Below are 24522 nucleotides of genomic sequence, written 5' to 3' on the forward strand. Positions count from 1 at the left end.
GGCGCCCTGCGGCTCGGCACCCAGCGGGGAGGTATGGGTAATCACTACATCATATCGCGGTGTTACCGTGACGGCCCGCAGAGAGCAGAGCGGGAGCCCCGTGTCAGAAGGAAACTCATCTCTGCGTCAACATGTTCCATCACACAACCAACCCCAGACATGAGGCAACACAGGGAAAAACACTGCATAAATCCCCACACAACTCATTGACTTGCATTCCTACACAGAAATAATCAAATATCTTCCCATTTTGTCACCCACCACCAACCGCACAGCTCCTTGTACACGAGTAGCCCAGTATTGAAGTAGATGCATGCGTATGAAGTATGTTCCACAACGGGACATGTATATATATGACCTTTTAAGAGATCCAATAGGCTTAAGCTTTGTCTTGCTTTTCCAGGAGCCCTACCTTTCTGTACTCAGTTCCTCTGTAAATAAAGGCTTGTGGTTGCTTGTGCTTTTGAAAAGCAAACATTGCACAATTCCAGCAGGCTCCAGCAGCCAGACCATCCCCCCCCCCCCCAGGGTGACAACACACCATGCTTATTCACTGCTACCTTCCCGGCTGGAGTGTGACTGGACTGGGCTAACCACAGGGCCAGGGGCCAGGGTTGGGTGAGGCCGCCCAGGTGACTCACCTCCTCGGTGGACTGTTCGTAGGGGTCGTCCCGGTGCTGCTGCTCCTGCTGGCTCTTCTCCTGCTCCAGAGTCTCGCTGATCAGACGCGCCACCTCGCTCTGTGTCCCCGGCTTCTCCCGGCCAATCAGAAAGCTGTTTGTGTGAGAGCGTGGTGGGTCAGCGTGAAGAGGGGTAGAACCAGCAGACGCCTGGCTGGTCGATGACATTCCCTTTGCTCTAAGCCTTGGCATACCAGTTTAGTTCCAATCATAATAGCTGACTCATGCTGATAAGAGTCATTGTAAATGTAAGGCAAAACGGATTAAACCTGTTTATTGAACTTTTCGTTTCGTTTGCCTACGGTCAATCATTTACCTGCGTCCTATGTGGGCTGCTCTCTTTGTGTAGGCTTGAGGCACACTCAGTATAAAATAATAAAAACAAACCCATTTACTCTTTCAACATTTCTCAAGGATATTTATTCTCCTCCATTCATACCCGAACAACTTTAAAACGATAGCTATGGGGTCATTCACTGGTAGGCTACCGGACGGCCACAAGTATAATCTCAGAACACAGGGGCCGAGGTTAGTCACACCTAGGATCATAACGACTTATTCCAAAAGGACTACTGAAGCTGGACTGAGCTCACCTGACCGTTCCTTTCGTGTTCTTCAGGACTGTAGCAGCAAACAGCTGAGTCACTCCCACCAGACTGATCCCATCCACCTCCACTATCTGGTCATTCACCTGGATCCTAGTGTGGAAGGACAACATGTAATCGTATGTTGGAAAGGGGGCGTGTAATCGACAAGGGATGCACTGTAACCATGTTGTAGTAACTCTTTTCCTTTTTTTCGGTGAACAAATTCTTCCAGCTGGCATCGCAACACAAGGCCAGATTCCCTGGGAAGCGGAAGGAGCTATTTTCCTTCGCTGCCTTACAGGGTTATAAATACAGCCAGTTGCTTAGAAATGGTGTCTGAAGACCATGGGGAAATGAAGCATTTGTACCCTTTCACATCCCGACAGTGCTGTGGATCATGGTGATGGCTCTATAATGCACCCAGAGACAGTTCCAGGTGTCTACTGTACAACACATTTTAACTGCCAAGGTTAAAACATGGTTCAAATGGGAATGCTTCTGTTAAGCACTGTAGAGCGCAACGCGCTCCCCCAGGGGGTGGGGCATCACCTGCCATCCCGTTCAGCCGCTCCCCGCTCTGTTATGGTCTTCACAAAGATTCCCAGTTTCTCCAGGCCCTGGTCAGCTCCCACTCCCATCCCTATGATACTGATGCCCAGGCCGTTATCTCCTGTGGGACAAACAAGGATGTGGAGTTAGAATGGATGGATGGGACCCTTGTGATGATAATGCTGCTCTTTGCCAGGGCGGCCTTGTAAAAAGAAAATCTCAGATGGTACTCAGAGACAATTGGATTAATAAAGGAAAGATGAAATACAGACGAGAACACGGACCCTTTTCAATTTCCACGGGGAATACGTCCATCTTCTCCACCCTCTTCTCCAGCTCGTACTCAGCCGACGCGGCCACGGGGTCCACCTCATCGTTGCGCCGGTCGTATTCCTCGTTAGAGTAGGTGCTGAACACCTGCAGTGTGGAAACAAGCACAAGAGGGCTTACAACAAGGCTCACCACAGCGTCCCCACACTCCAACAACAAGCAATGGACTTAAAAGGTTAACTCTCAACCCCAATTTCAACCTTTGCCCGACCCCTTAAAAAAAAAAAAAAAGAAATGCATTCAGGTGAGAATTGCTCTTAAATATTCATTTTGGCGGTGGGTAAACATAGTTGTACCTGATCCCAACACTTTCTCACTCTGATAATAGAATTATGAGCATCACGAACAAATACGGCTCTGGACAGCTAGTTAGCTCACAGTGGTAAAGCGCCGAGTTCCTGACATCTATTGCCACTTGCGGTGTAAGTTTGAATCCTCCAATGGACTCATATTTATTGCAGTATTGTGTTGGGAAGAAAAGTGCAATCATCACTTTGAATATTAAGATTAGTGGCTCAATTCGATCCAACCCTCATTGCAGTATTTACCCAGTAGCTCTTTTTCCAGTGGTCAAATACACACACAAAATGGTCTTGGGTACTGTATAAAAACCTACAACTACTACCAGGTGTGACCCCTCTCACAGGTATGCTTTAACTTTCAGAATTAGAAGTGTGTGGGCACGGAATGAATATGGTATATAAAGGATAAAAACAATTATTTAAAAAAACATCTGCCCCATGTGGGATTAGAATTTACAACCACTGAACTACTTTGCAAAAAAAAAATATATATGAACTGAAATATTACATTTACATAAGTATTCAGACCCTTTACTCAGTACTTTGTTGAAGCACCTTTGGCAGCGATTACAGCCTTGAGTCTTCTTGGGTATGACACTACAAGCTTGGCACACCTGTATTTGGGGAGTTTCTCCCATTCATCTCTGCTCTCTCAAGCTCTGTCAGGTTGGATGGGGAGCGTCGCTGCACAGCTATTTTCAGGTCTCTCTAGAGATGTTCGATCGGGTTCAAGCCCGGGCTCTGGCTAGGCCACTCAAGGACATTCAGAGACTTGTCCCACTCCTGTGTTGTCTTGGCTGTGTGCTTAGGGTCGTTGTCCTGTTGGAAGGTGAACCTTCGCCCCAGTCGGAGGTCCTGAGCGCTCTGGAGACGGTTTTCATCAAGGATCTCTGTACTTTGCTCGGTTCATCTTTGCCTCAATCCGGACTAGTCTCCCAGTTCCTGCCGATGAAAAACATTCCCACAGCATGATGCTGCCACCACCATGATGCACCGTAGGGATGGAGCCAGGTTTCATCCAGATGTGACACTTGGCATTCAGGCCAAAGAGTTCAATCTTGGTTTCATCAGACCAGAGAATATTGTTTCTCGTGGTATGAAAGTTTTTAGGTGACTTTTGGCAAACTCCAAGCGGGCTGTCATTTTACTGAGGAGTGGGTTCCATCTGGCCACTCTACCATAAAGTCCTGATTGGTGGAGTGCTGCAGAGATGGTTGTCCTTCTGGAAGGTTCTCCCATCTCCACAGAGGAACTCTGGAGCTCTGTCAGAGTGACCATCGGGTTCTCGGTCACCTCCCTGACCAAGGCCCTTCTCCCCAGATTGCTCAGTTTGGCCCGGCGGCCAGCTCTAGGAAGAATCTTGGTGGTTCCAAACTTCTTCCATTTAAGAATGATGGAGGCCAATTCCTTCAACCTCATTGTTTTGTTTTTGCTCTGACATGCACTGTCAACTGTGGGACGTTATATAGAAAGGTGTGTGCCTTACCAAATTATGTCCAATCAACTGTATTTACCACAGGTAGACTCCAAGTTATAAAAACATATCAAGGATGATCAATGGAAACAGGATGCACCGGAGCTCAGTGACGATACTCATAGCAAAGGGTCTGAATATTTACGTAAATAAGGTATTTCTGTATTTTATTTTTTCTGTATTTTATTTTTAATACATTTTCGCTTTGTCATTATGGGCTAAGTTAAATTGAGTTAATTTTAGAATAAGGCTGTAACGTAACAAAATGTGGAAAAAGGGAAAAGGTCTGAATACTTTCTCAAATGCACTGTAAGAAACGGTAAGCAAATACATTTAAATTTGGTCATACGCGGCAATGTGCCTTACTGCCTTTTGAATTTTGTGTAACGTCAGTTGTCTAGTCAAGAAAGCGTCATGCTAAATATATTGGCACACTTCACTTACCAAGACCATTACCAAATAAGTCATGCTGTCACCAGCTTTTATAGTAAGCCTTGAGGTGGTACCACCCAGCACATCTAGAAGAGAGTGTATTTCATATCGAACCCCTCCCTTGAGGTGGTACCACCCAGCACATCCAGAAGAGTGTATTTCATATCGAACCCCTCCCTTGAGATGATGTAGGTGCCTCTACATCACGATTTCAATGGTAGAATTGAACCTCTAGGGGCAAAATAGACTAGATTTACTACTAAAAGACCAAAATATATGACTTTGGAACAAACTTAAAATGAAGACCAGAATTGGTGTTTCATTATAACTAAGCCAAAAACATTTGGTTTTCAATTATTTTTTATTTACTTCATGAAAGATTCTCTGTAATAAGGGCCAGACACATTTTCTGTCTGTCTGTACTCATAAAACGAGTGTTATTCTCTAAAATAGGCCTGTTCTGCTTAAAACTATTCTATTTATCAGTCTCTACTGTGGTTATGAGTTTCAATAAATACGAAGCAGACTAGGCCTTGAGGTCTCAAACTAACCCTTCTTCATTAGTTATCAATAAAAATAAAGTGATCCCAGTACCATCAACAGTTGTTCACCCTTTGTATTGCCAGTGAAAGAAGCCTCTGTCTCTTATTTTTCAGACAGTGAGGTAGCTCAGTGTCTCACCAGTTTACAGCAAACAGACGCGCTGAGGCATACAAATGCCCGTATGCACAAAGACGCACTGTTCCAGGGATTTCATGAAGGTTTAAAGAACCTATGATTTGAGCAGACATAACATAGCAGGCTGGTTCAGTCTCAGTTCACTGACGATGTGGCTGATTTGTTGTTAGGACCCTAGTTGCACACACAGTATGGCAGGCAAAGAACGCCCCGCGAGAAAGTAGGCCACAGCTGGGAGGAAAAGAGGAATAGATGTGGCAAAGAGCAATGCTCTGTGGCAACAGGTGGTAATCCTCAGTGCTAAAATGAAGAGATAACATGAACAGCGGACAGAAAGCCTGTATTCAGTCCCCAATCTTCTGCTCTCTGCCAGGTTTCATTGCAGGTTGGCCATTTCTATGATTAAATCAAACATAGCATACTATGGTATAAATACTAAAGTATTTACTGTAGAGTTTTTGCAGACTTTACTGTTTTATTTACAGTTAACTATAGTATAAATAGTGTAGTAAAAGAAAAATGTAGTATATATACACACTATAGTAATTAGTGTAGTGTTTTTGCAGATTGTAGTATACTGCAGTGTTTCTGCAGAAATTTCTGTAGTATTTACTATAGTGTTTTTGTTGCATTATCTTTGACATAGAAGTGAAACCTCCTGGAGAAACACTAAAATAGCAAAGTTTCCATAAACTGTAGGTTGGTTGGTAGGTAGGTAGGACTGGGGTCTGAACAGATAGTTCAGAGATTCTGCTCTATAACCTGTACTGAACAAAATATGGTCTATACTTGGCATGTAGGTTTCTTACTTATGGATGGCACAAATGGGATATGGGGAGGGATATGGGGAGGGTATATGCAAATTAAACACTCTAGTATTTACTATAGTTAAAAAAGTGTCATGTTTTGCAGACCTTCCTGTAGTATTTGCTAGTGTTTTTTTTGTTGGATAGTACTGTAGTATATGCTATAGTATTCTACAGTATACTACAACATTCTATAGTAAGTACTACACATGATCGATGGATACTAGAGTGTGTAGTATAGTATTCTACAGTATACTACAGTTTACTCCAGAATTACAGTATATAGTATGTACTGTAGTATTGTATATTAAAATTTAAGTATTTTGGGAATCTGGGTTTGGCGGATGTCAGGAAACCCCTACCTGGCAGAATGCATAGTGCCAACTGTAAGGTTTGGTGGAGGAGGATCTGGGGCTGCTTTTCATGGTTCGGGCTAGGCCCCTTAGTTCCAGTGAAGGAATATTTAATGGTATCTTTCAGACGATTCTGTACTTCCAACATTGTGGCAACAGTTTGGGGAAGGTCCTTTCCTGTTTCAGCATGACAATGCCCCCGTGCACAAAGCGAGGTCCGTACAGAAATGGTTTGTGAGATCGGTGTGGAAGAACTTGACTGGCCTGCACAGAGCCCTGACCTCAACCCCATCAAACACCTTTGGGATGAATTGGAATGCCGACTGCGAGCCAGGCCTAATCGGACAAAATCAGTGCGTGACCTCACTAATGACCTCACTAATACATCTAGTGAAAAGCCTTCCCAGAAGAATGGCGGCTGTTATCGCAGCCTCCATATTAATGCCCATGATTTTGTAATGAGATGTTCGATGAGCAGGTGTCCACATACTTTTGGTCATGTAGTGTATGTATCCGACCTATCTAAAGCAGCCTGGGCTATGGGCTCCAAGGCCTTTATGGCATGTTGTCTCTTCCTCAGTCACAATGTGATATCCAGCCAGAGAGACAGAGCCAGAGCAAGCAGTGCAGCCAGATGGGAATTCAAAGCTGCTTTTTACAGATGAGCACAGGTCTGCTCTGGGACATCACCAGTAACACAGTAAGCTCTACTGATCACAGGGATGGAGGGACAGTCAAGAATAAATCAGCCCACATACAGCAGTCTTCGCTCTTCAGCTTTGATTTTTTTTCGGACATCCTGTGTCAAGAACTCTGGGAAACTGCAGATTTGTTTGGGTTTAAAAGAAAAGGAATGCTGACGAGTCTACAACTGTCAAAGCCAAAGGAATGAACTCAGTCGAGTGTGGATTCTGTTCTCCCTCATTTCTAAGGCATGGGGTCAGCTTCAAGTGTGACCTCACTGAAACAGTGCTCTCCATACATGGACAGAGTAGTTGTTACCTCATGCATCCACAGTGTCTGGACCCTACCCAATGCCCTCACTATGTTATTACAACTCAATGAAGGGCTCAGAAAAGAGGGGCCCCACTGTCCAAGTCAGAGAACTTTAAATCGAGTAGAGAATACCAGAGACAAACAAAAACTGGCTTAGTTATTCTCAGAGGATAGATGTAAAGCCTGGCATCAACTGACAGTCCATGGTTTGGGAAGTTAGACGTCTAACTGGGAGAGACTTATCCTCTCTCTCCATGGCGGTTCATGGCCGTTGTGATCTCCGAGTGCTCCCCCAGATGTCGTGAGTGGTGCGGACGTATGGTCCAGGAGATTAAAGCAAGCCATCCTCAGAGAGAAACAGGAGGTTGCCGTCTGCCGAGGCTGGCAGAGTGGGACTGAGCAAGGCTATATAGGATTAGAACTGGGTTCGTTCGGAAGCTTGGCTGGAGTCGTAGTGAGAAGGCTGCACGATGTAATCCAGTAAGCATTTCCACAGCCTGAGGTCTGGATCCCAGGAGCGTGTCTGGACTTGAGGAACCAGGCAGGCCAGACGGTCGGTCGTCTCCTACACCCACTGTCTCTGTGTAGACTACTATGGGTTTCTCACATGAACATTCCTAGTGTAAACAGATTGGAAACCAAAGGGTTTGTACACACTACTGCAATTTTGTGGTGAAGGGAAGAATGCTATTTATGAAGCCTCATCCCCCTCCTATAAGCCCAGCTCTATTCTCCTCGTCATTTTATTAGAGGTAGATCTCGCTTTTGACCGTGTCTGTGGGTATAATTTAGTTTTAGCTGAACACTATCCTCTGCATCCTCTCCTCCTCAAAGGCAAGGCCATCTCATGGAGTATTCAGATTAGAGTGGATTTGCCAAATAATACAGGGCGTACAAATGTTCTCTAGTATTTCAAAGGAAAACAGTTCAGTCAAAGCACATCAGTCCTTGGTTTATCTGACACGCACACACACACACACACACACATTTTAAAAAAGGTTGAGAACAGTGTGCTCTACAAAAGTAATTATTTACATGAACAACCAGGCAGATCAGTTTTGGATTTAATTAACAGTTAAAATCCAAACAAATCAATAAAACGAAAGCAGACAGAAATGTCATTAAGGATGAATAAGGCTTGGTTTTGGGGGTTTACAGTAATTAGGTGGAGAAAATGTAACTGTGGAACACACTGATGAATCCCAGGCTTCAGTTGGACTCTGCAGCACTGCAGTGGTTTTGCTTGGCTTCTTCCCTTGCACTTTTTCTGTCCGACTTTCCTGTTGCCATGGAATACTTCCAGCTATTCGGAACAACGTTCCTTTCTCTGCGGCTGAAACCTAATCACTCAAGCACTGTCTTGTGTGGTAGACACAAGAAAAAGACTCAGAAATCAAATCTCTTTATTAGCCCCGAAAAAAACACAGCTTGCTGTTGTTATCACCGATCTCCTGTTACCATGTGAAACCCCCATTTACCTTTATCTCTGTGTGCAGGCCAGGTGGTTGGGCAGGTAAGGGTCACCATTGGTTCCAATTCTGGAAGCCCAACTTTCAGTGGAACATCACTTAGCCTACACCGACCAGGACTAGCAGATTCAAAATCCATTGGTCAAGCACACTGCATTTCCTTTGACTACTTGGCTGAAAGCTTGGCAATTAATGTAGCATTAGTTTTTATTGTTGTTGTGCCTCTACATCTTTAATGGGGTGGCAGAAGCTGTGAAGTGGCTTGGTGAACCCTAGTGCCATCTGCTTCATATTTTCTCTTTCTCCGCGTCTTGTGAAAGCCCGTCTCTCAGCACGCCTGGCTTGATCATCCACCTTCAACCACCACAGAGGGCTGCTGTACACACACACACACACACACACACACACACACACACACACACACACACACACACACACACACACAAAAAACTTTCCCCTCTCCCGTTATCCCTTCCCCCCAAAAAAATACCACTGTGGGAAATGAGTCAGCAGCTGAGAGGGAAACTAACCAGAGAATGCAGCACCGCACCAGGGCACCAAAGCGAGCACAGAGCACTGGATCGGGAGGAGCACATTACGTAAGCAGCTCTACAAATGAAAACATGCTGTGGGAACGGGAAAGGGGTCTGGTGCGGATCATACAGTAATTAGGAAAGAAAGCATGCCACCAAGTTATTCAGTCCTGAATAAACCCAGCACAGAATAGGTCCAATATTTCCTGCTAGCGTGCTCTACAAAAACATAGGACCAGATAAGCATATACATTGGTTGGATAACAAAAACTATGTCAAGTAGGCCTACTTTAGAACTCTACCTTGGAAGAAATAAACAATGAATGAATCACTCTGGAAAAGAAAGATACTGAGTCCGAGAAAGATAGAATGCAGCGTAATTCCAGTTTGGAATCAGATATGTGACTTGTTTCAGGAAACTAGGTGTATGTCGCACATCACTACTTCACAGGAGCACCATTTCTTTTAAAAATCAAAATGCCTTCTGGAACATGTGAACTTTCATGTGCCTTAATAACAAATTTGTACACCATCTGTAAATAAGAATAAAATGGTTAAAATGACTAGCTAAAAAGACAGCAGCCTTCGCGCTAGCCATGATTGGCTGAGATAATGCTGAGAGTTTGGATTGGTCTACCATCTGACACAGGTCTGTCTATAACATGAGCTGGTCAGTATGTGTAGGTAATCATTTTTAACGCAGATTTTTTGAAATATATCACGTCGTAGAACTGCATAAGTGCTGTTCTCCACTTTCGGGAGGACCGAGTTTTGAAATTCTGGTTTTGAATTAGAGTATGATATTAGAGTATGATAGCTAAGGAGATTGAATTAGAGTATGATAGCTAAGGAGATTGATTGCAAATATGCAGACAGGGTCGAAAAGAGAACACACACTTGTCTATGGATTACATCTTCAAGCTAAGGGGCAACCATGAGGGAGAAGGAGAAGTGTCCATCCATATATACGGGTAAGAGAGTCTAGCTAGCTACATTTTCTGATATCTCACGCTTCTAATTTTGTCAGAAAGTTGTTTTCATTTAAAGTTAGTGTACTGTTAGCTAGCTAGCTAACGTTACATGAATGATCTGTGTAGTAATATTATTCTTATCTCAGAGCCATTTGTATTGTTAGTTATAGCCTAACGTTAGCTAACTAATATTGAACCTGGTTGGTTAGCTACCTGCAGATTCATGCAGGGTAGTAACATTATGAGTTTGGATTATGGTTCATTGTTTAGCTAGCTAGCTACATGTCTAAACAAAATACATTATGCAAGTAACTATTTCAACAGAATGTTTATGATGTCACTGCGACAACTGTTGATAGCCAGAGCAAATTTACCAGCGCTGTCTATCTACTCTGATTTCAGAGCACTTTCGTCTGAATGTACCAGAGCGCAGAATAACTGACCAATTTACGAACACTCAACAGCCGTTGAATACGGCCGGTGTCAGTAAATGTTGGCAAAAAAAGCGTCATTCAATTGTTGCCAGCAGCACAGTTGCAGTCACCAACGCTCTGGATAACATTAAAAACAGCCTAACCAGCTCTGCTAGGGCCAGTAAAATGGTCAGAGAGCTGTTCTCTCATTTGTGTCTGGAAGTAGCTAGCAAGCTAGCCAACGTTAGCCAGTTAGCTTGGGTGCTTGACTGCTGAGGTCAGAACGCTCAGATCAACCCTACTCCTCGGCCAGAGCGTCCAGTGTGCACTCTGAACGCTCCGAGAGCTGAACGCTCTGAATTTACGAACGGCAAATCTGACAACGCTCTAAGTTTATGAACGCCCAGAGCACACTCTGGCAATCTAGATTAAATTGACGAACACACCAGTAGTATAAACCAGCCTTTAGTCTTGAAATCTTTGGTTGTTTAGTACCTACAGTAGCCTCACATGTGAATCCTTAAAGAGATGGTTGGGGCTAAAGCTTAACATGGTGTAAACGATGCTGAATGGTTGAAGAGAAAGAAAAGCTCTCCAGTAGGTACCAAAACATTCAAAGGGAATTTTCTCAAAAGTGAGGGTACAAATTCATCAATTTTCAAATCAGAATTACTTTCCCACTGTTCCTCAACTGTAGTGTTTTTCTTATGATTGTATTTGTTTGTCCCACTATCGAGTGAATTGATGAATGAGCACTTGTGCACTTTATCTACATTTTCTTTTCTTATTGCTGTACAGTTATCACCTACTTTTATCCAATGTAGAAAAAAGAAGAAATTAACATAAGACTGAATGGAGCCGGTCGGTCACATAAAATCAAAGGAGCTTGGAGTAGAGACAAGTTGAGCAGGTTTGTTTACACATGGTCCGCAGATTCAGATTAACCCCGTGTGTCCTGCCGTGCGGCTAAGAAGTATCTGATACCACTTCATCTTCTGTAGCGCTGAAAACACAAGTTATTGATGTACTTATTTGTAATCACATAATGAAACACAGTATGAGGCAATCACAATCAGCCCCAGACCAGCCAGTCTCTCCCTGTGCCAAAGAGCTTAAAAGGCAGCATTGAGGCAGCTGTATTGGTATTCAGGCCCATCCCTCCAGTCTCCAGCCCAGTGCTAGCCCAGGTGGCTGGAGAGAGCCCAGATCCTGGCCGGGCCTCACTCTCTTCTCAGGCTATGCTGGTTTGGCTTAAATGCGTAAGACAAATTTCAGTTGAATGCATTCAGTTGTACAACTGACTGGGTATCCCCCTTTCCCTTTCTCTGCTGGCTGGATGAGAGGTGGAGTGTGTCAGACGCATTCCTGTTGCCACCAAAGAGAGATAGGAAATGGAAAGCATAACACTTTGGATGGGACGGAAGGGAGTAGCCCATCGTGAAAGAGGACTCAACTTTGTGTCTGTGCCATTATAGCATCTGTGACAGCATGGGCAGCGCCATTGAGGCTTTCCTCTTCAAGATCGGCTTATCCCTGCTGATGACCTGGTTGGACTTGACTCCAACAGGGTCACCAGGAGGGATCAGGCAATGAAGTTGGAAGTCCCACCCAGTTGACTCCATAAAAATTGTGGAAACCCTCAATGGCACTGCCCATGCTAATATGCCCTTTTGCCCACTAGAGGCCTCTATCATGCTGTATGGAGTAGCCCCTCTTAGCGTTCCCCTGGCCACAGTGGTGGGCCCGGACTATATCTACCCTCACTCACTTTCCAGGATTCACACACAGGAAATAAAGTGGGAAGGAGAGGAGTGGCACAGCCCACTGCTGTGAACAAAGGATCCGTTTCAGATTTTACAACATACATGAGTAATCACACAGCCTCTGGTACGAGGAATTCATTTTCAGGGCTTGTGGGTTGAAGCAAACGGAGAGAAGCAGGGGGACAGAGGGGAACATACCATCACCACCGGCAGACGTTTGTCCCTTACACAGTCAGCACGAATGACGCTGCTACAGCATGACAGAGATGGCTGATGCCTTCCCTATACATACAGCGAACAGTACACTCCTGAAAGAACAGTGTCTAACAGTATAGAAAGCTGAGACTATCGTTAAGCCAGTAAGGAAAAAGCACTCCAGACATAAAATGCTCTGCAACCAATCAATGTTGAGTGCAGTTCACAGTCCACGTAAAAGTTAGCCAGCAAAGACTAACATATTCTTATTTACAATGCCCTATCAAAAGTCTTATCCACCACACCCTGTGTGTGAGGGAAGGGACAATGTCTGTGTTTACTTGACCGAGTCAGTGCATGGTACTTCCTGTGACAGCGTGGTGGGGGTGGGGCAGAGTGTGAGAGCAGCAGGTGCACATCCTGGATCCTGCTGCCATTTACTTTTCTCTGATGATTAACTTATCGCCCAACGTCTACTCCACCCGGGCTGAAACCACGATGTGCAGTGCAGAACAACAGTTACCCCAGCTCCTTTGGACAGTGAATGAAGTGCTTAACTACAGTGTACATAATACCTCTGTACTACACTGTATCTACAACAGGATAATAACACGCCTGGCACTTGGGAGTGTTACCGCTCTACTATAATTCTCCAAGCTGTGGTCATAGCATTGGTGTCAAGGTGAACCTGAATTCCAGCAGACACAGATGGCCGGGTGTGCTGTGTGTCAGCCCTGTGGTTCAGTTTGAACATAGCTCTGTGTCACACCACTCCATGATTTTCCTCAGATTAGGACACACCTAGAAAAACTATTCCGAACGTGCGGAGGGGTTAACCCTTTCCTTACCTCTACTGACGGGTGCAACCAAATGTTTCAAATGCTCGTTGAAGTGCCACTAAAAGCAAAGCTATATTACACTGGGCAAAAATAGCTAAAATAAAAGATCCTAGACATTTTCCATGAGCACAAAAAGCTTATTTCTCTCAAATTTTGTGCCCAAATTTGTTTACATCCCTGTCAGTGAGCATTTTCCCCTTGCCAAGATAATCCATCCACCTGTCAGATATGGCATATGAAGAAGCTGATTAAAACAGCATGATCATTACACAGGTGCACCTTGTGCTGGGGACAATAAACAGCCACTGTAAAATGTGCAGTTTTGTCACTACACAATGCCACAGATGTCTCAAGTTGAGAGCGTGCAATTGGCTTACTGACAGGAATGTCCACCCGAGCTGTTGCCAGAGAATTTAATGTTCATGTATGTACCATAAGCCGCCTCCAACGTCATGTTAGAGAATTTGACAATAGTCCAACCAGCCTCGCAACCGCAGATCACGTGTATGGCGTCGTGTGGGCGAGCGGTTTGCTGATGTCAACGTTCTGATGTGGGCAGGCATAAGCTATGGACAACGAACACAATTGCATTTTAATTGATGGCAAATTTAATGCAAAGAGATACCGTGATGAGATCCTAAGGCCCATCGTCATGCCATTCATCCACCGCCATCACCTCATGCTTCAGCATGATAATGCACGGCCCCATGTCGCAAGGATCTGTACACAAATATCCCAGTTCTTCCAAGGCCTGCATACTCAGACATGTCACCCATTCAGCATGTTTGGGATGCTCTGGATCGACGTGTACGACAACGTGTTGCAGTACCCGCCATTATCCAGCAACTTCACACAGCCATTGAAGAGGAGTGGGACAACATTCCACAGGCCACAATCAACAGCCTGATCAACTCTATGTGAAGGAGTTACGTTGTACTGCACGAGGCAAATGGTGTTCCCACCAGTTATTGACTGTTTTTCTGATCCGCGCCCCTACATTTCTTTTTTTTTAAGTATCTGTGACCAACAGATGGCATATCTGTATTCCCAGTCATGTGAAATCCATAGATTAGGACCTAATGAATTTATTTCAAATGACTGATTTCCTTATATGAACTGTAACTCAGTAAAATCTTTGAAACTGTTGCATGTTGCGTTTATATTTTTCGTTCAGTATACATAAAACGATAGACTGTGCAAGAGGCATCTCAGAAAGAAAGCAAATGTGTGGGAAAGACAACGTTAAGGCATACGCCCCGTGTTTTATGAATGTTTACCATGAGGCCTGTACTGTCGGTCACGGGACTGCTGCTGCAGTACATTACCACTGACACAGCTGCAATGGGAATGCAGTATATCCTATTCAACAGCCCCATTAAAGTGCTCCGCTAGACAAATACTACCGAGATATTTCCCCACCACAGTATTAACGCACGGACTGACTGAGGAACCTTCAGCAACACAGAGATTTAGACGGCAGTAAATCAAGGAGCAGCAGTCCGCCCTGTTTCCTGGCGTATACTGTAGGAATATGAATGAGTGTGCACGTGTCAACAAGCCAGTGTGTCGTACAGCAACAAAAAAAAGTTCCTTAGTAAGATAAATAAGCCTAACCTTTAAATCAATGTGGCACTTCTGCTTGGAATACTCAGCTTCTGATGGGCACAGGTCAGGAGTGTCACGTAAAGTTGGGATTCCCCAGGTAAAAACACCAGACAACCTCTATTTCTTTAAAAGACAGTATCAAACAGAACAGATAAACTATGGAGTTAACAGAATATGATGAGAATACATGCATCTCTCAAACAACTCATCTGAATGAATAACAATCTATTAAAAATCAGGGGGAAACAAACAGTCTATCCACATGTGCGACTGCAAAGTGCCTTTTGAATTTGGTTAGGGGACATGTTCAGAATGGAAGTCTCCTGCAGCTGCAGCTTGACAAAGATGATCTTTCTTCTTCAGATGACAACCTCTCTGTACAGGCTCAGGTTACACACAGAGACCTAATCCTGCTGCAGGCTGGAGCACAAAGCACTTCATCTCTCCTCTGATAGCAGGCCAGGGCTCCAGAGTGGCCCGCCATGACAGGGCCAGCTCAGACCTGCACACTGTTGGAGGAAAAAGGATGGGCACGACTGGTGGGGGAGAGAGTCATTGTCAATGGAAGCCCCCGGTCAAGCACTACTAGTAAAGAGAACTAGGACGTCATTCGTAATGTGCCGCTAGAGGCGAGGACAGACTTGTGCTGGAGGTGCAAAGGAAAGATGCTTCAGTTAGGCTAAAGATGAAGATCAAACTGTCAAATGGGCAAGTCTGATTGTTCAGGCAATTCTCACTTAGGAACTTAATTGGGAGGTAAAATATTTAACATGCCTTTTACATCTGTATCACAAACAATCGTTTTTTTTTACATATCATGATGAAAGTGGCCATTTTAGGCCCTTTTTATTCCTATATATGCCTCCTGTAAGACCCTACGCTCCAGCAGGTATATTTCACTGGTCATCCCCAAAGCCAACTCCACCTTTGTTCGCCTTTCCTTCCGGTTCTCTGCTGCCAATGACTGGAACGAATTGCAAAAAAAAAAAAAAAAATAAATAAAATCACTGAAGCTGGAGTCTTATATCTCCCTCACTAACTTTACGCATCAACTGTCAGAGCAGCTTACCAATCATTGCACCTGTACACAGCCCATCTGTAAATAGCTCACCCAACTACCTCATCCCCATATTGTTGTTTTATTTTTTTGTTGCTCCTTTGCACCCCAGTATCTCTACTTGCACATTCATCTTCTGCACATCCAGTGTTAATAGTAAATTGCAATTATTTCACCACTATGGCCCTTTTATTGCCTTAACTCCCTAATCTTACTACATTTGCACACACTGTATATACATTTTTCTATTGTGTTATTGACTGTACGTTTGTTTATCCCATGTTTAACTCTGTGTTGTTTGTGTCGCACTGCTGTGCTTTATCTTGGCCTGGTCGCAGTTGTAAATGAGAACTTGTTCTCAACTGGCCTACCTGGTTAAATAAAGGTGAAATAAAAAAATATATATTTTAAAAAATTAACCGTACATGATGCAGACACCATCTTGGTTTCATTATACTCCACATAGTGCTCAAACATATGGAGTATGTTTAGATTCTGAAAGACACATTTTCACTGACTTTATACATTATTCATATCTCAACTATTCTTTTAGATTTTGTTCATTTTAAGACAGATTGTTTGGAACAATATACTCTACAAGTACATAACATTTCCAGAATGGCCTCTCTGCTAATTCTGCAGTTATGATTCATTTTATGAGCACAACCAAGACAGTGAATGGTAAATGGATTCAAAGGGAAGTCCCTCTTCTGGTGATTTGCTGAATGTGCAATCCTACAATTGGGTTGCCCATCCCTATTAGTGTCACCTTGTCCTAGAGAGATTTATTATCAAAACATCACGACAGGGTATGCTCACACGAAACACAGCCCTTATTTTAAAGTGTTTCTAAAATCCCCTATGGGAAAAATGAATGGTGGAAAAACGATTGGAACCATTTCCTTGTTTGACCGCCAGGTTTTATGGGTATTATGACTCATACTGTGGTACTCTATTTGAGAGGGAACGAATACAGCACACATAACTTAACTTTCTAACCTTGTAAGGCAAATTTAAACAAATTGAAACAAAAAAACTAATGGATAAGTATTGTAAGAGAAACCATTCCTGCTTGCAATTTAATCGTTGAAGATTTTTTTCCATATAGTGTGTTCCCTTTCTTAGTCAACACATAGGAGACATCTCATCCTTGTGTTGGTAAGAGATACTCCCTCATCACACGGAGGGCTTAGTCCTAACATGGAGACGCCCTCTAATCTTAGTGTTATCGGGACAAAAACACTGGTGATCATACATTTATCTTTATTACAGGAGTTTAACAAATGCATTCGTTCATTATTTACTGAAACTGTGTTTGATTGTGGAGTTTGCAATGGTTTGAATTGCCGAACAAGTTTGTGAATTTGTCTTCACGCGCACGGTTGCGATTCTCACTGTTCTATATGTATTGCGATTCGATACTGTGATTTTATTGCAATTTCAGGTACCATATTGCTCACTATACACAGTGTACAAAACCTTATGAACACCTGCTCTTTCCATGACATACTGACCAGGTGAATCCAGGTGAAAGCTATGATCCCTTATTGATATCAATTGTTAAATCCACTTCAAAATCAGTGGAGATGAATGGGAGGAGAATGGTTAAAGAAGGATTTTTAAGCCTTGAGACAACTGAACTATGGATTGTGTATGTGTGCCATTAAGAGGGTGAATGGGGCGGCAGGTAGCCTCGTGGTTAGAGCGTTGGGCCAGTAACCGAAAGGTTGCTAGATCGGCTCCCCGATCTGTCGTTCTGCCCCTGAACAAGGCAGTTAACCCACTGTTCCTAGGCCGCCATTGTAAATAAGAATTTGTTCTTAATGACTTGCCTAGTTAAATAAAGGATAAAGAAAAAAATAAGAAATGGGCAAGACAAAAGATTTAAGCGCCTTTGAATGGTGTATGCTAATAGGTGCCAGGCGCACGGGTTTGAGTGTGTCAAGAACTGCAACGCTGCTGGGGTTTTCACGCTCAACAGTTTCCTGTGTGTATCAAGAATGGTCCACCATCTAAATGACATCCAGCCAACTTGACACAACTTTGGGAAGCATTGGAGTCAACATGGGCCAGCATCCCTGTGGAACACTTTTGACTCCTTGTAGAGTCCACGCCCTGACGAATTGAGGCTGTTCTGAGAGCAAAAGGAGGTGCAACTCAATATGTTTTGTTTTATACACTCAGTGTTTGTCTGCTGCAGGGAGACAAGAGAGAGCATGAGAAAAATTGTTTTGATCAGTCATGGAAATAAAAGTGCTGAAAACATGTTGACTCACTATTTAAAAAGGACATGGAGAACAAGCTCTAGGATGAAAAATACTGGAGCTTTGGGGCATTATATATATATATATATATATATATATATATATATATATATACATACATTCATACACACACACACACACACAGCACCAGTCAAAAGTTTGGACACACCTACTCATTCAAGGGTTTTTATTTATTTTTACTATTTTCTACATTGTAGAATAATAGTGAAGACATCAAAACTATGAAATAACACATATGGAATCATGTAGTAACCCTCAAAAAAGTGTCAAACAAATCAAAATATATGTTATATTTGAGATTCTTCAAAGTAACCACCCTTTGCCTTGATGAGAGCCTTGCAGACTCTTGGCATCCTCTCAACCAGCTTCATGAGGAAGTCAATTGGAATGCACTTCAATTAAACAGGTGTGCCTTGTTAAAAGTTCATTTGCGGAATTTATTTCCTTCTTAATGCGTTTGAGCCATTCAGTTGTGTTATGACAAGGTAGGGGTGGTATGCAGAAGATAGCCCTATTTGGTAAAAGACCAAGTCCATATTATGGCAAGAACAGCTCTAATAAGCAAAGAGAAACAACAGTCCATCATTACTTTAAGACATAAAGGTCAGTCAATCCGGAGAATTTCAAGAACTTTGAAAGTTTCTTCAAGTGCAGTTGCAAAAACCATCAAGCACTATGATGAAACTGGCTCTCATGAAGACCGCCACAGGAAAGGAAGACCCAGAGTTACCTCTGCTGTAGAGGATAAGTTCATTTGAGTTAACTACACCTCAGATTGCAGCCCAAATAAAATTTTCAGTGTTCAAGTATCAAACACATCTCAACATCAACTGTTCAGAGGAGACTGCATGAATCAGGCCTTTATGGTTGAATTGCTGCAGAGAAACCACTACTAAAGGACACCAATAATAAGAAGAGACTTGCTTGGGCCAAGAAACACGAGCAATGGACATTAGACCGGTGGAAATCTGTCCTTTGGTCTGATGAGTCCAAATTTGAGATTTTTGGTTTCAACCACCGTGTCTGTTTATTTAGAATTCAAGGCACACTTAACCAGCATGGCTACCACAGCATTCTGCATCAATACACCATCCCATCTGGTTTGCACTTAGTGGGACTATCATTTGTTTTTCAACAGGACAATGACCCAACACCTCCAGGCTTACTTTGAAGAGGTAAAAATAAAGAAAAACCCTTGAATGAGTAGGTGTGTCCAAACTTTTGACTGGTACTGTATGTATGTATGTATATATATTTTTTTACTAATTGATATTTGGAGTCAAAGTATCTATCATCCAAAATAATACTGTGATATATAACTATACCGATATTTTTCCCCCCTCCGGAGGCTTCACAATCGGATCACACTCTCTGTACGGAGCCTCTTGATCGCATACCAGATAAAGCACAAATCAGCTTTAACTCAGTTCTTCCAGGATTTTGTGCCGTTAAAAAAAAAAAAATTGTTGCAATTTATCATGAAAATGCGCTGACGAGGGGTAAAGTTTGACGACGTTTTGCTTGATTTAACCATTTTTATGCAGTGATTGGTTAAAATTGCGAGCTCTCGCAGAATTGCAAAATCCTGGAGGGACCGGTTATTGAGCTCTGTCAATATGTGAACTGTTACTGAGCACGAGGAAGACAATGCGACACATTGTTGGAAAGTGTAAAGCTAGGCTAATCTCTGCTATGTCATCCCTGGGACAGACGCGGCGTACTGTTGTTCGTGTCGTCCTCCAGGTCAGCTACTGGCCCCCTTTTCCAGGACCTCCTCCCAGATAACAGATAACACATTTGAGGCTCTGGATAAACATTGACCAGATCAGACTATGGAACGTCCTGAAGTGATTTCTTTTCCCCTGTTCTACCAAAACGTTGATTAGATGTGGTGATAGGAGATATCACCCAACCCAGACCACTCCATGTTAATGCTGTTTACATGATTGCCACTGGTAATGGGGGGAAAAAAAATCTAATAAATGACATAATTAATTTGTTTGGTAATGCCAGGCACAGGCCCAGATAAAAATACCCTCTAGCTTAGTATCTTTAAATCACTCACCGGCAGCCAACTGAGCATATAGACCTGGCGGATCATTAACACAATAGATGGGTGGGAGTTCTGGAATGTGTTGTTTGTTCCCAAAAGGGATTTATGTTCTGCTCGTAAAAGGTAGAGATTAAATAGTCAAACCAATAATTCCCCATACATACCACTGTCATGAAATGACTTGGCACCGGTCTGTAAATCAGATCATACGAGTGAATGAACATCTACACGTTGGCAAAAAAAGAAATAAAGTCCTTACATGTTCACAAGTATGCATGGCTGATTAACAGTGAATGGAAAGAATCCTTCTCAAGGACTAGGCCTATAACCAACATCCTGCAAGTCACTGGAGGAGCCAGGATGAGGTTGTTTATACTGTACAGTAGAAGTCAGGTTCCACAACACGTCCCTCCAGTTTCCTCCCTGCTGTCCTCATTCATAGCCCTTATGTAACGTCAACAACGTTTCCAAAAATACCCCTTGGAGCAGTCCATGACTAACATCCGCAAATATATGTCTCCGCTACTACTAGCCTAGATCCTCTGCAGTTTTAATAGGAGAAATATGTGACTCTCAGACACATCAGCTTTAGGCAATGCCTCAGCGTTTACAGAAGCTTAAACACGCCATAGTTTGGGTTGTCATCCACTACACGTTTCGTCTGATGACACAATACTACTACAGCAGCCATAACATCAGCATGTGGAACAAAGATTCTCATTTGGGGTATGATCGGTCAGGCAACGCACCAAAGAATGCCCTCCGCAAATATTTCAACACTGAGCGAAGTTAATGGTTAATAAGTTAGATCCAAAAGGGCACCAGCGGTGACATTGTCCAGTATATTACCACATATACAACCGACCTCTCTCAGACCTTTAAAGGTCAGACAAACATTAGCCAGCTATGAAACCCTATTGTAAAGGTTTGCATTCTTGAAGAGTTGAATAATCAAAGCAATTATCATGAACTTCAGTTTAGATTAACAATGTGACATTTCACTTTTTTATTAAATACATTCTTACCCGTATTGGTGATGTTGAGAACTTGATCTTCCTCCGTGGTTCTGGTTCCTCCTCATCTGAGAGTCCAGGGGCATCCTCAAAGTCCTCTTCATACCTCTCCTCACAGGGCTGCTCCTCCTGCTCTTGTTCCTCCTCCTCGTCCTCCTCCTTGAGGATCTGGTCAGTATCCCTATCGTCCACAAATGCTGCGTTCTCTATGCCGTACACCACTGGGGAAACCTTGCCCCTGATTCTTTGTTCCACCTGTTCACTCTCCTCCTCAGCAACCTCCTCATCCACCTCTTCCTCATTGCAACCCCCAGTTTGATTTACAGGACTTGTGTCTTCCCTCCTCTCCTCTTTCAGTTCATACTGCTGCAACTCCTCAACTTGACTTCCTCCTTCCTTCTCCAGTGTAATCGCAGTCTCCTTGCCCTCATCTTTCTCTAAGATCCGCCGATGGGGGTCATCATTCTGACCGATCACCTTTGGTAGTGATTCTTTTAGCTCCACTTTGAGCTCTTTTGGGGGGTGCACGTTCATCTCCTCAAAAACATTGTCTTCGACATTCTCATCTTCATTCTCCTCGCTCTCGGATGACTCATTCTGTAACACTACGAGCTCAGCCCGGACCATACCAGGCAGAGATGAGGCCTGGGCAGGTGAGTTTTCCATGGTGGGACTCTGTGCCACATGCCCATCACTCTTGGCACTGTCTGATGTTTTGGTCCTGCTGCTACTGTAAACGCTACTGGCAATCGTGGTAGTCTGTTTTTGATCCCTGGCGGATGGGCTGGAGAGTTTTACTCCATCGCTACTCACAGATGGTCTACTGAAACCGTCACTGGTTGAGGGGGAGCGCTTGTAAGAGCTTTGGCCGCCCGGGGATACGGGCTCTGGGGAGATGGGTTTTTGGGTGGCATTGGCTGTTGGGGAAATATGTTTTTGGGTGGCATTAGTGACTGGGGATGTTGGTTTGAGAATGACACCGGTAACGATGGAGGTGGGTTTGTTAGTGGCATCACTAGTTGGAGTGGTGGATTTATACAAACCTTCCCTTGTCAGAGACTTAGGTAGTGAGCGATCAGTGGGAACGCATACTTTAGATGACATCTCTGTGGCTTTTGCCGCGTCGTCACTGTCCACAATGAAGTTGTCTAGCCGCTTGGACATGGGTCCAGCATTCAGTGACAACCTGGACACATGTTTTGTCTCCTCAGTATCACTCCTCTCATCCGGCCGGCTTTTCACCAATGGTGTAGGACCAGGCTCTGTTTTGATGTTGCTCGTCTCAGTGGACCCCGACAATCTCCTGGTACTTTTCCCCCCATCAGACACACTGCCCAGGGACACCCGGCTTACAACTCTGTTGGTAGACTTCTCCGCTGCGGGTTGCTCTTTGATGCTCCTCTCAAAGAGTTTTCTGGTCGAGCAAAACTTCTCTGCCAAAGCCGCTTTGTCAATTTCGACATCATCTCCCTTGGGGTTTTTGTCTAAACTTTGAGATTCTGGGCTAGTGGCACTGCTCAAGCTTGTTTTGTGTGTGATGACTGCAAATGGTACCTTTGGTGGGGAGACCAGCAACACGTCAGATTTCACCTCTTGACTCTCTTGCTGCTGACCATCCATTTGCAGGAAAATATTCTTTATCTTGTTCACCCGATTTCCAAAAGGCCTCCCCCTCGTGTCCTCCCGGGTGTCGCTGGACCCATTTGCATATGTCTTTGCAGCACCTTCGGATTTCGTCCCATCAAATGAGCACTTGATAGCATGGAAGTCCGACTTGTATGCATTTCTATGCGGCGACGCACTCCTCAGAGTCCTTTCTCCTTTGCTCTCGGCTTTTATCATTTTGAAAGACCTACAGGGAGTGTCTTGAGAAGAGATATAACTAAGTATTTCCTTGTTTCTTGTTCCACTATTGTTGTTCTCTCTCGACCAGTGCCAAGGGCCCCGTTGAGATTCTCCGGCGCCCTTACCTCAAATCATGCGTAATGTGGTGGCCATCTACAAAGAAAATAGCAAAATACACATTCAAAACCAAGCTGTTAGAATTATTCGAACCTATCCAGCCAGGACCAGTGTCATATTAACTTCATGTAGACCTCGCATACTTTGGGCAACTTCATAGTAAAGTTACTATGATACTAGTACTGTATGTACATCGTTGTTGACCAACTTCTTTAACAAAAGGATATCAATACATTTTGCCAAACTGAATTTAAAACCATTTTTCTTTTTATCTATCACTAGTCACCATTTAAAACACACCATGCTGCAACATTATGAGTTTACTAGCTTACTGTAGGCTACTGCGTAAATATATGCTATAAATTACAACAGGCTACAGTCGATTTTATTCTTTAAACTGAATGGGCTTTCAAGTATCCAATTCTTAACCGGTCAAATGTATAATAAAAAGTCATTTAAGGAGTTTCAACTGCGCCTGTGAGAAACACATTCGATACAAAGTATCTCTAGTGGTGATCAGTTTCATTGTAACAATTCAAAGTAAATCGTGAGCAAAACATTTGAGCTTTCCCGCACACAGATGAACTAACTTTACATTATACCTCCTATGGTCACTTGTTTCATCGTCCTATGCGCGGAAGACTCCTCAGTAGGCAATTCTTGTGAAATTTATACTCCCAAACTTGTCATTTCTTCACCGCCATCGTTCCCCTTTCCATAGTTTCCCTCCCTCCTTGTACTCCAGACACAGACCTGTCGCGCTGCCGCGCAAACCCTCGCCCTCGAGCGCGCCACACGATCAGACAAGATCGGGGGCGCGCACACGGGCACATTCCAGGACTAGAAACCCCCACCCTCTTCTTGAGTGCATGCAGGTTGCGCAGACACATGAGAGATTTGGGGAATGTCGTGGAAAGAGAATTACTGTATATTTCATGGAGAAACTCACCTACCGCACTGGTGCATATGAAAGAAGAACTAGGGTCTGGAAAAACGATTAAAAAAAAATCCTCAAACCAACAACGGACTGATATAAGGTTAGAGCATTGGGCCAGTAACAGAAAGGTCGCTGGTTCGAATCCTGAAGCTGACAAGGGGGGAAAATCAGTTGCTGTGTCCTTGAGCAAGACACTTAACCCTAATTGCTCCAGTGGTGCTGGACAATTGTGACCCCACT

The 24522-nt window shown here is 43.7% G+C and overlaps 1 protein-coding gene across 6 annotated transcripts in view; it reads right to left on the minus strand.

The window, feature by feature from the left end:
* Window positions 1–24162, minus strand: part of LOC106581761 (neurabin-1) — a 34137-nt gene extending 9975 nt beyond the window's left edge. For all 6 annotated transcript variants that reach the window (XM_045704481.1, XM_045704480.1, XM_014164043.2 and 3 more), the window contains exons 1-6: window positions 23948–24162; window positions 21396–23381; window positions 2101–2233; window positions 1817–1937; window positions 1274–1378; window positions 642–774 (exon numbers count right to left, since the gene is read on the minus strand). In XM_045704481.1, the coding sequence (XP_045560437.1) occupies window positions 642–774; window positions 1274–1378; window positions 1817–1937; window positions 2101–2233; window positions 21396–23225 (2322 nt within the window). In that variant the 5' untranslated portion in view covers window positions 23226–23381; window positions 23948–24162. The remainder of the gene's footprint in view (window positions 1–641; window positions 775–1273; window positions 1379–1816; window positions 1938–2100; window positions 2234–21395; window positions 23382–23947) is intronic.
* Window positions 24163–24522: the final 360 nt, after the last annotated feature.

This window comes from Salmo salar, chromosome ssa21 (genome assembly GCF_905237065.1).
Source record: "Salmo salar chromosome ssa21, Ssal_v3.1, whole genome shotgun sequence".
NCBI classification, from domain to species: Eukaryota; Metazoa; Chordata; class Actinopteri; order Salmoniformes; family Salmonidae; genus Salmo; species Salmo salar.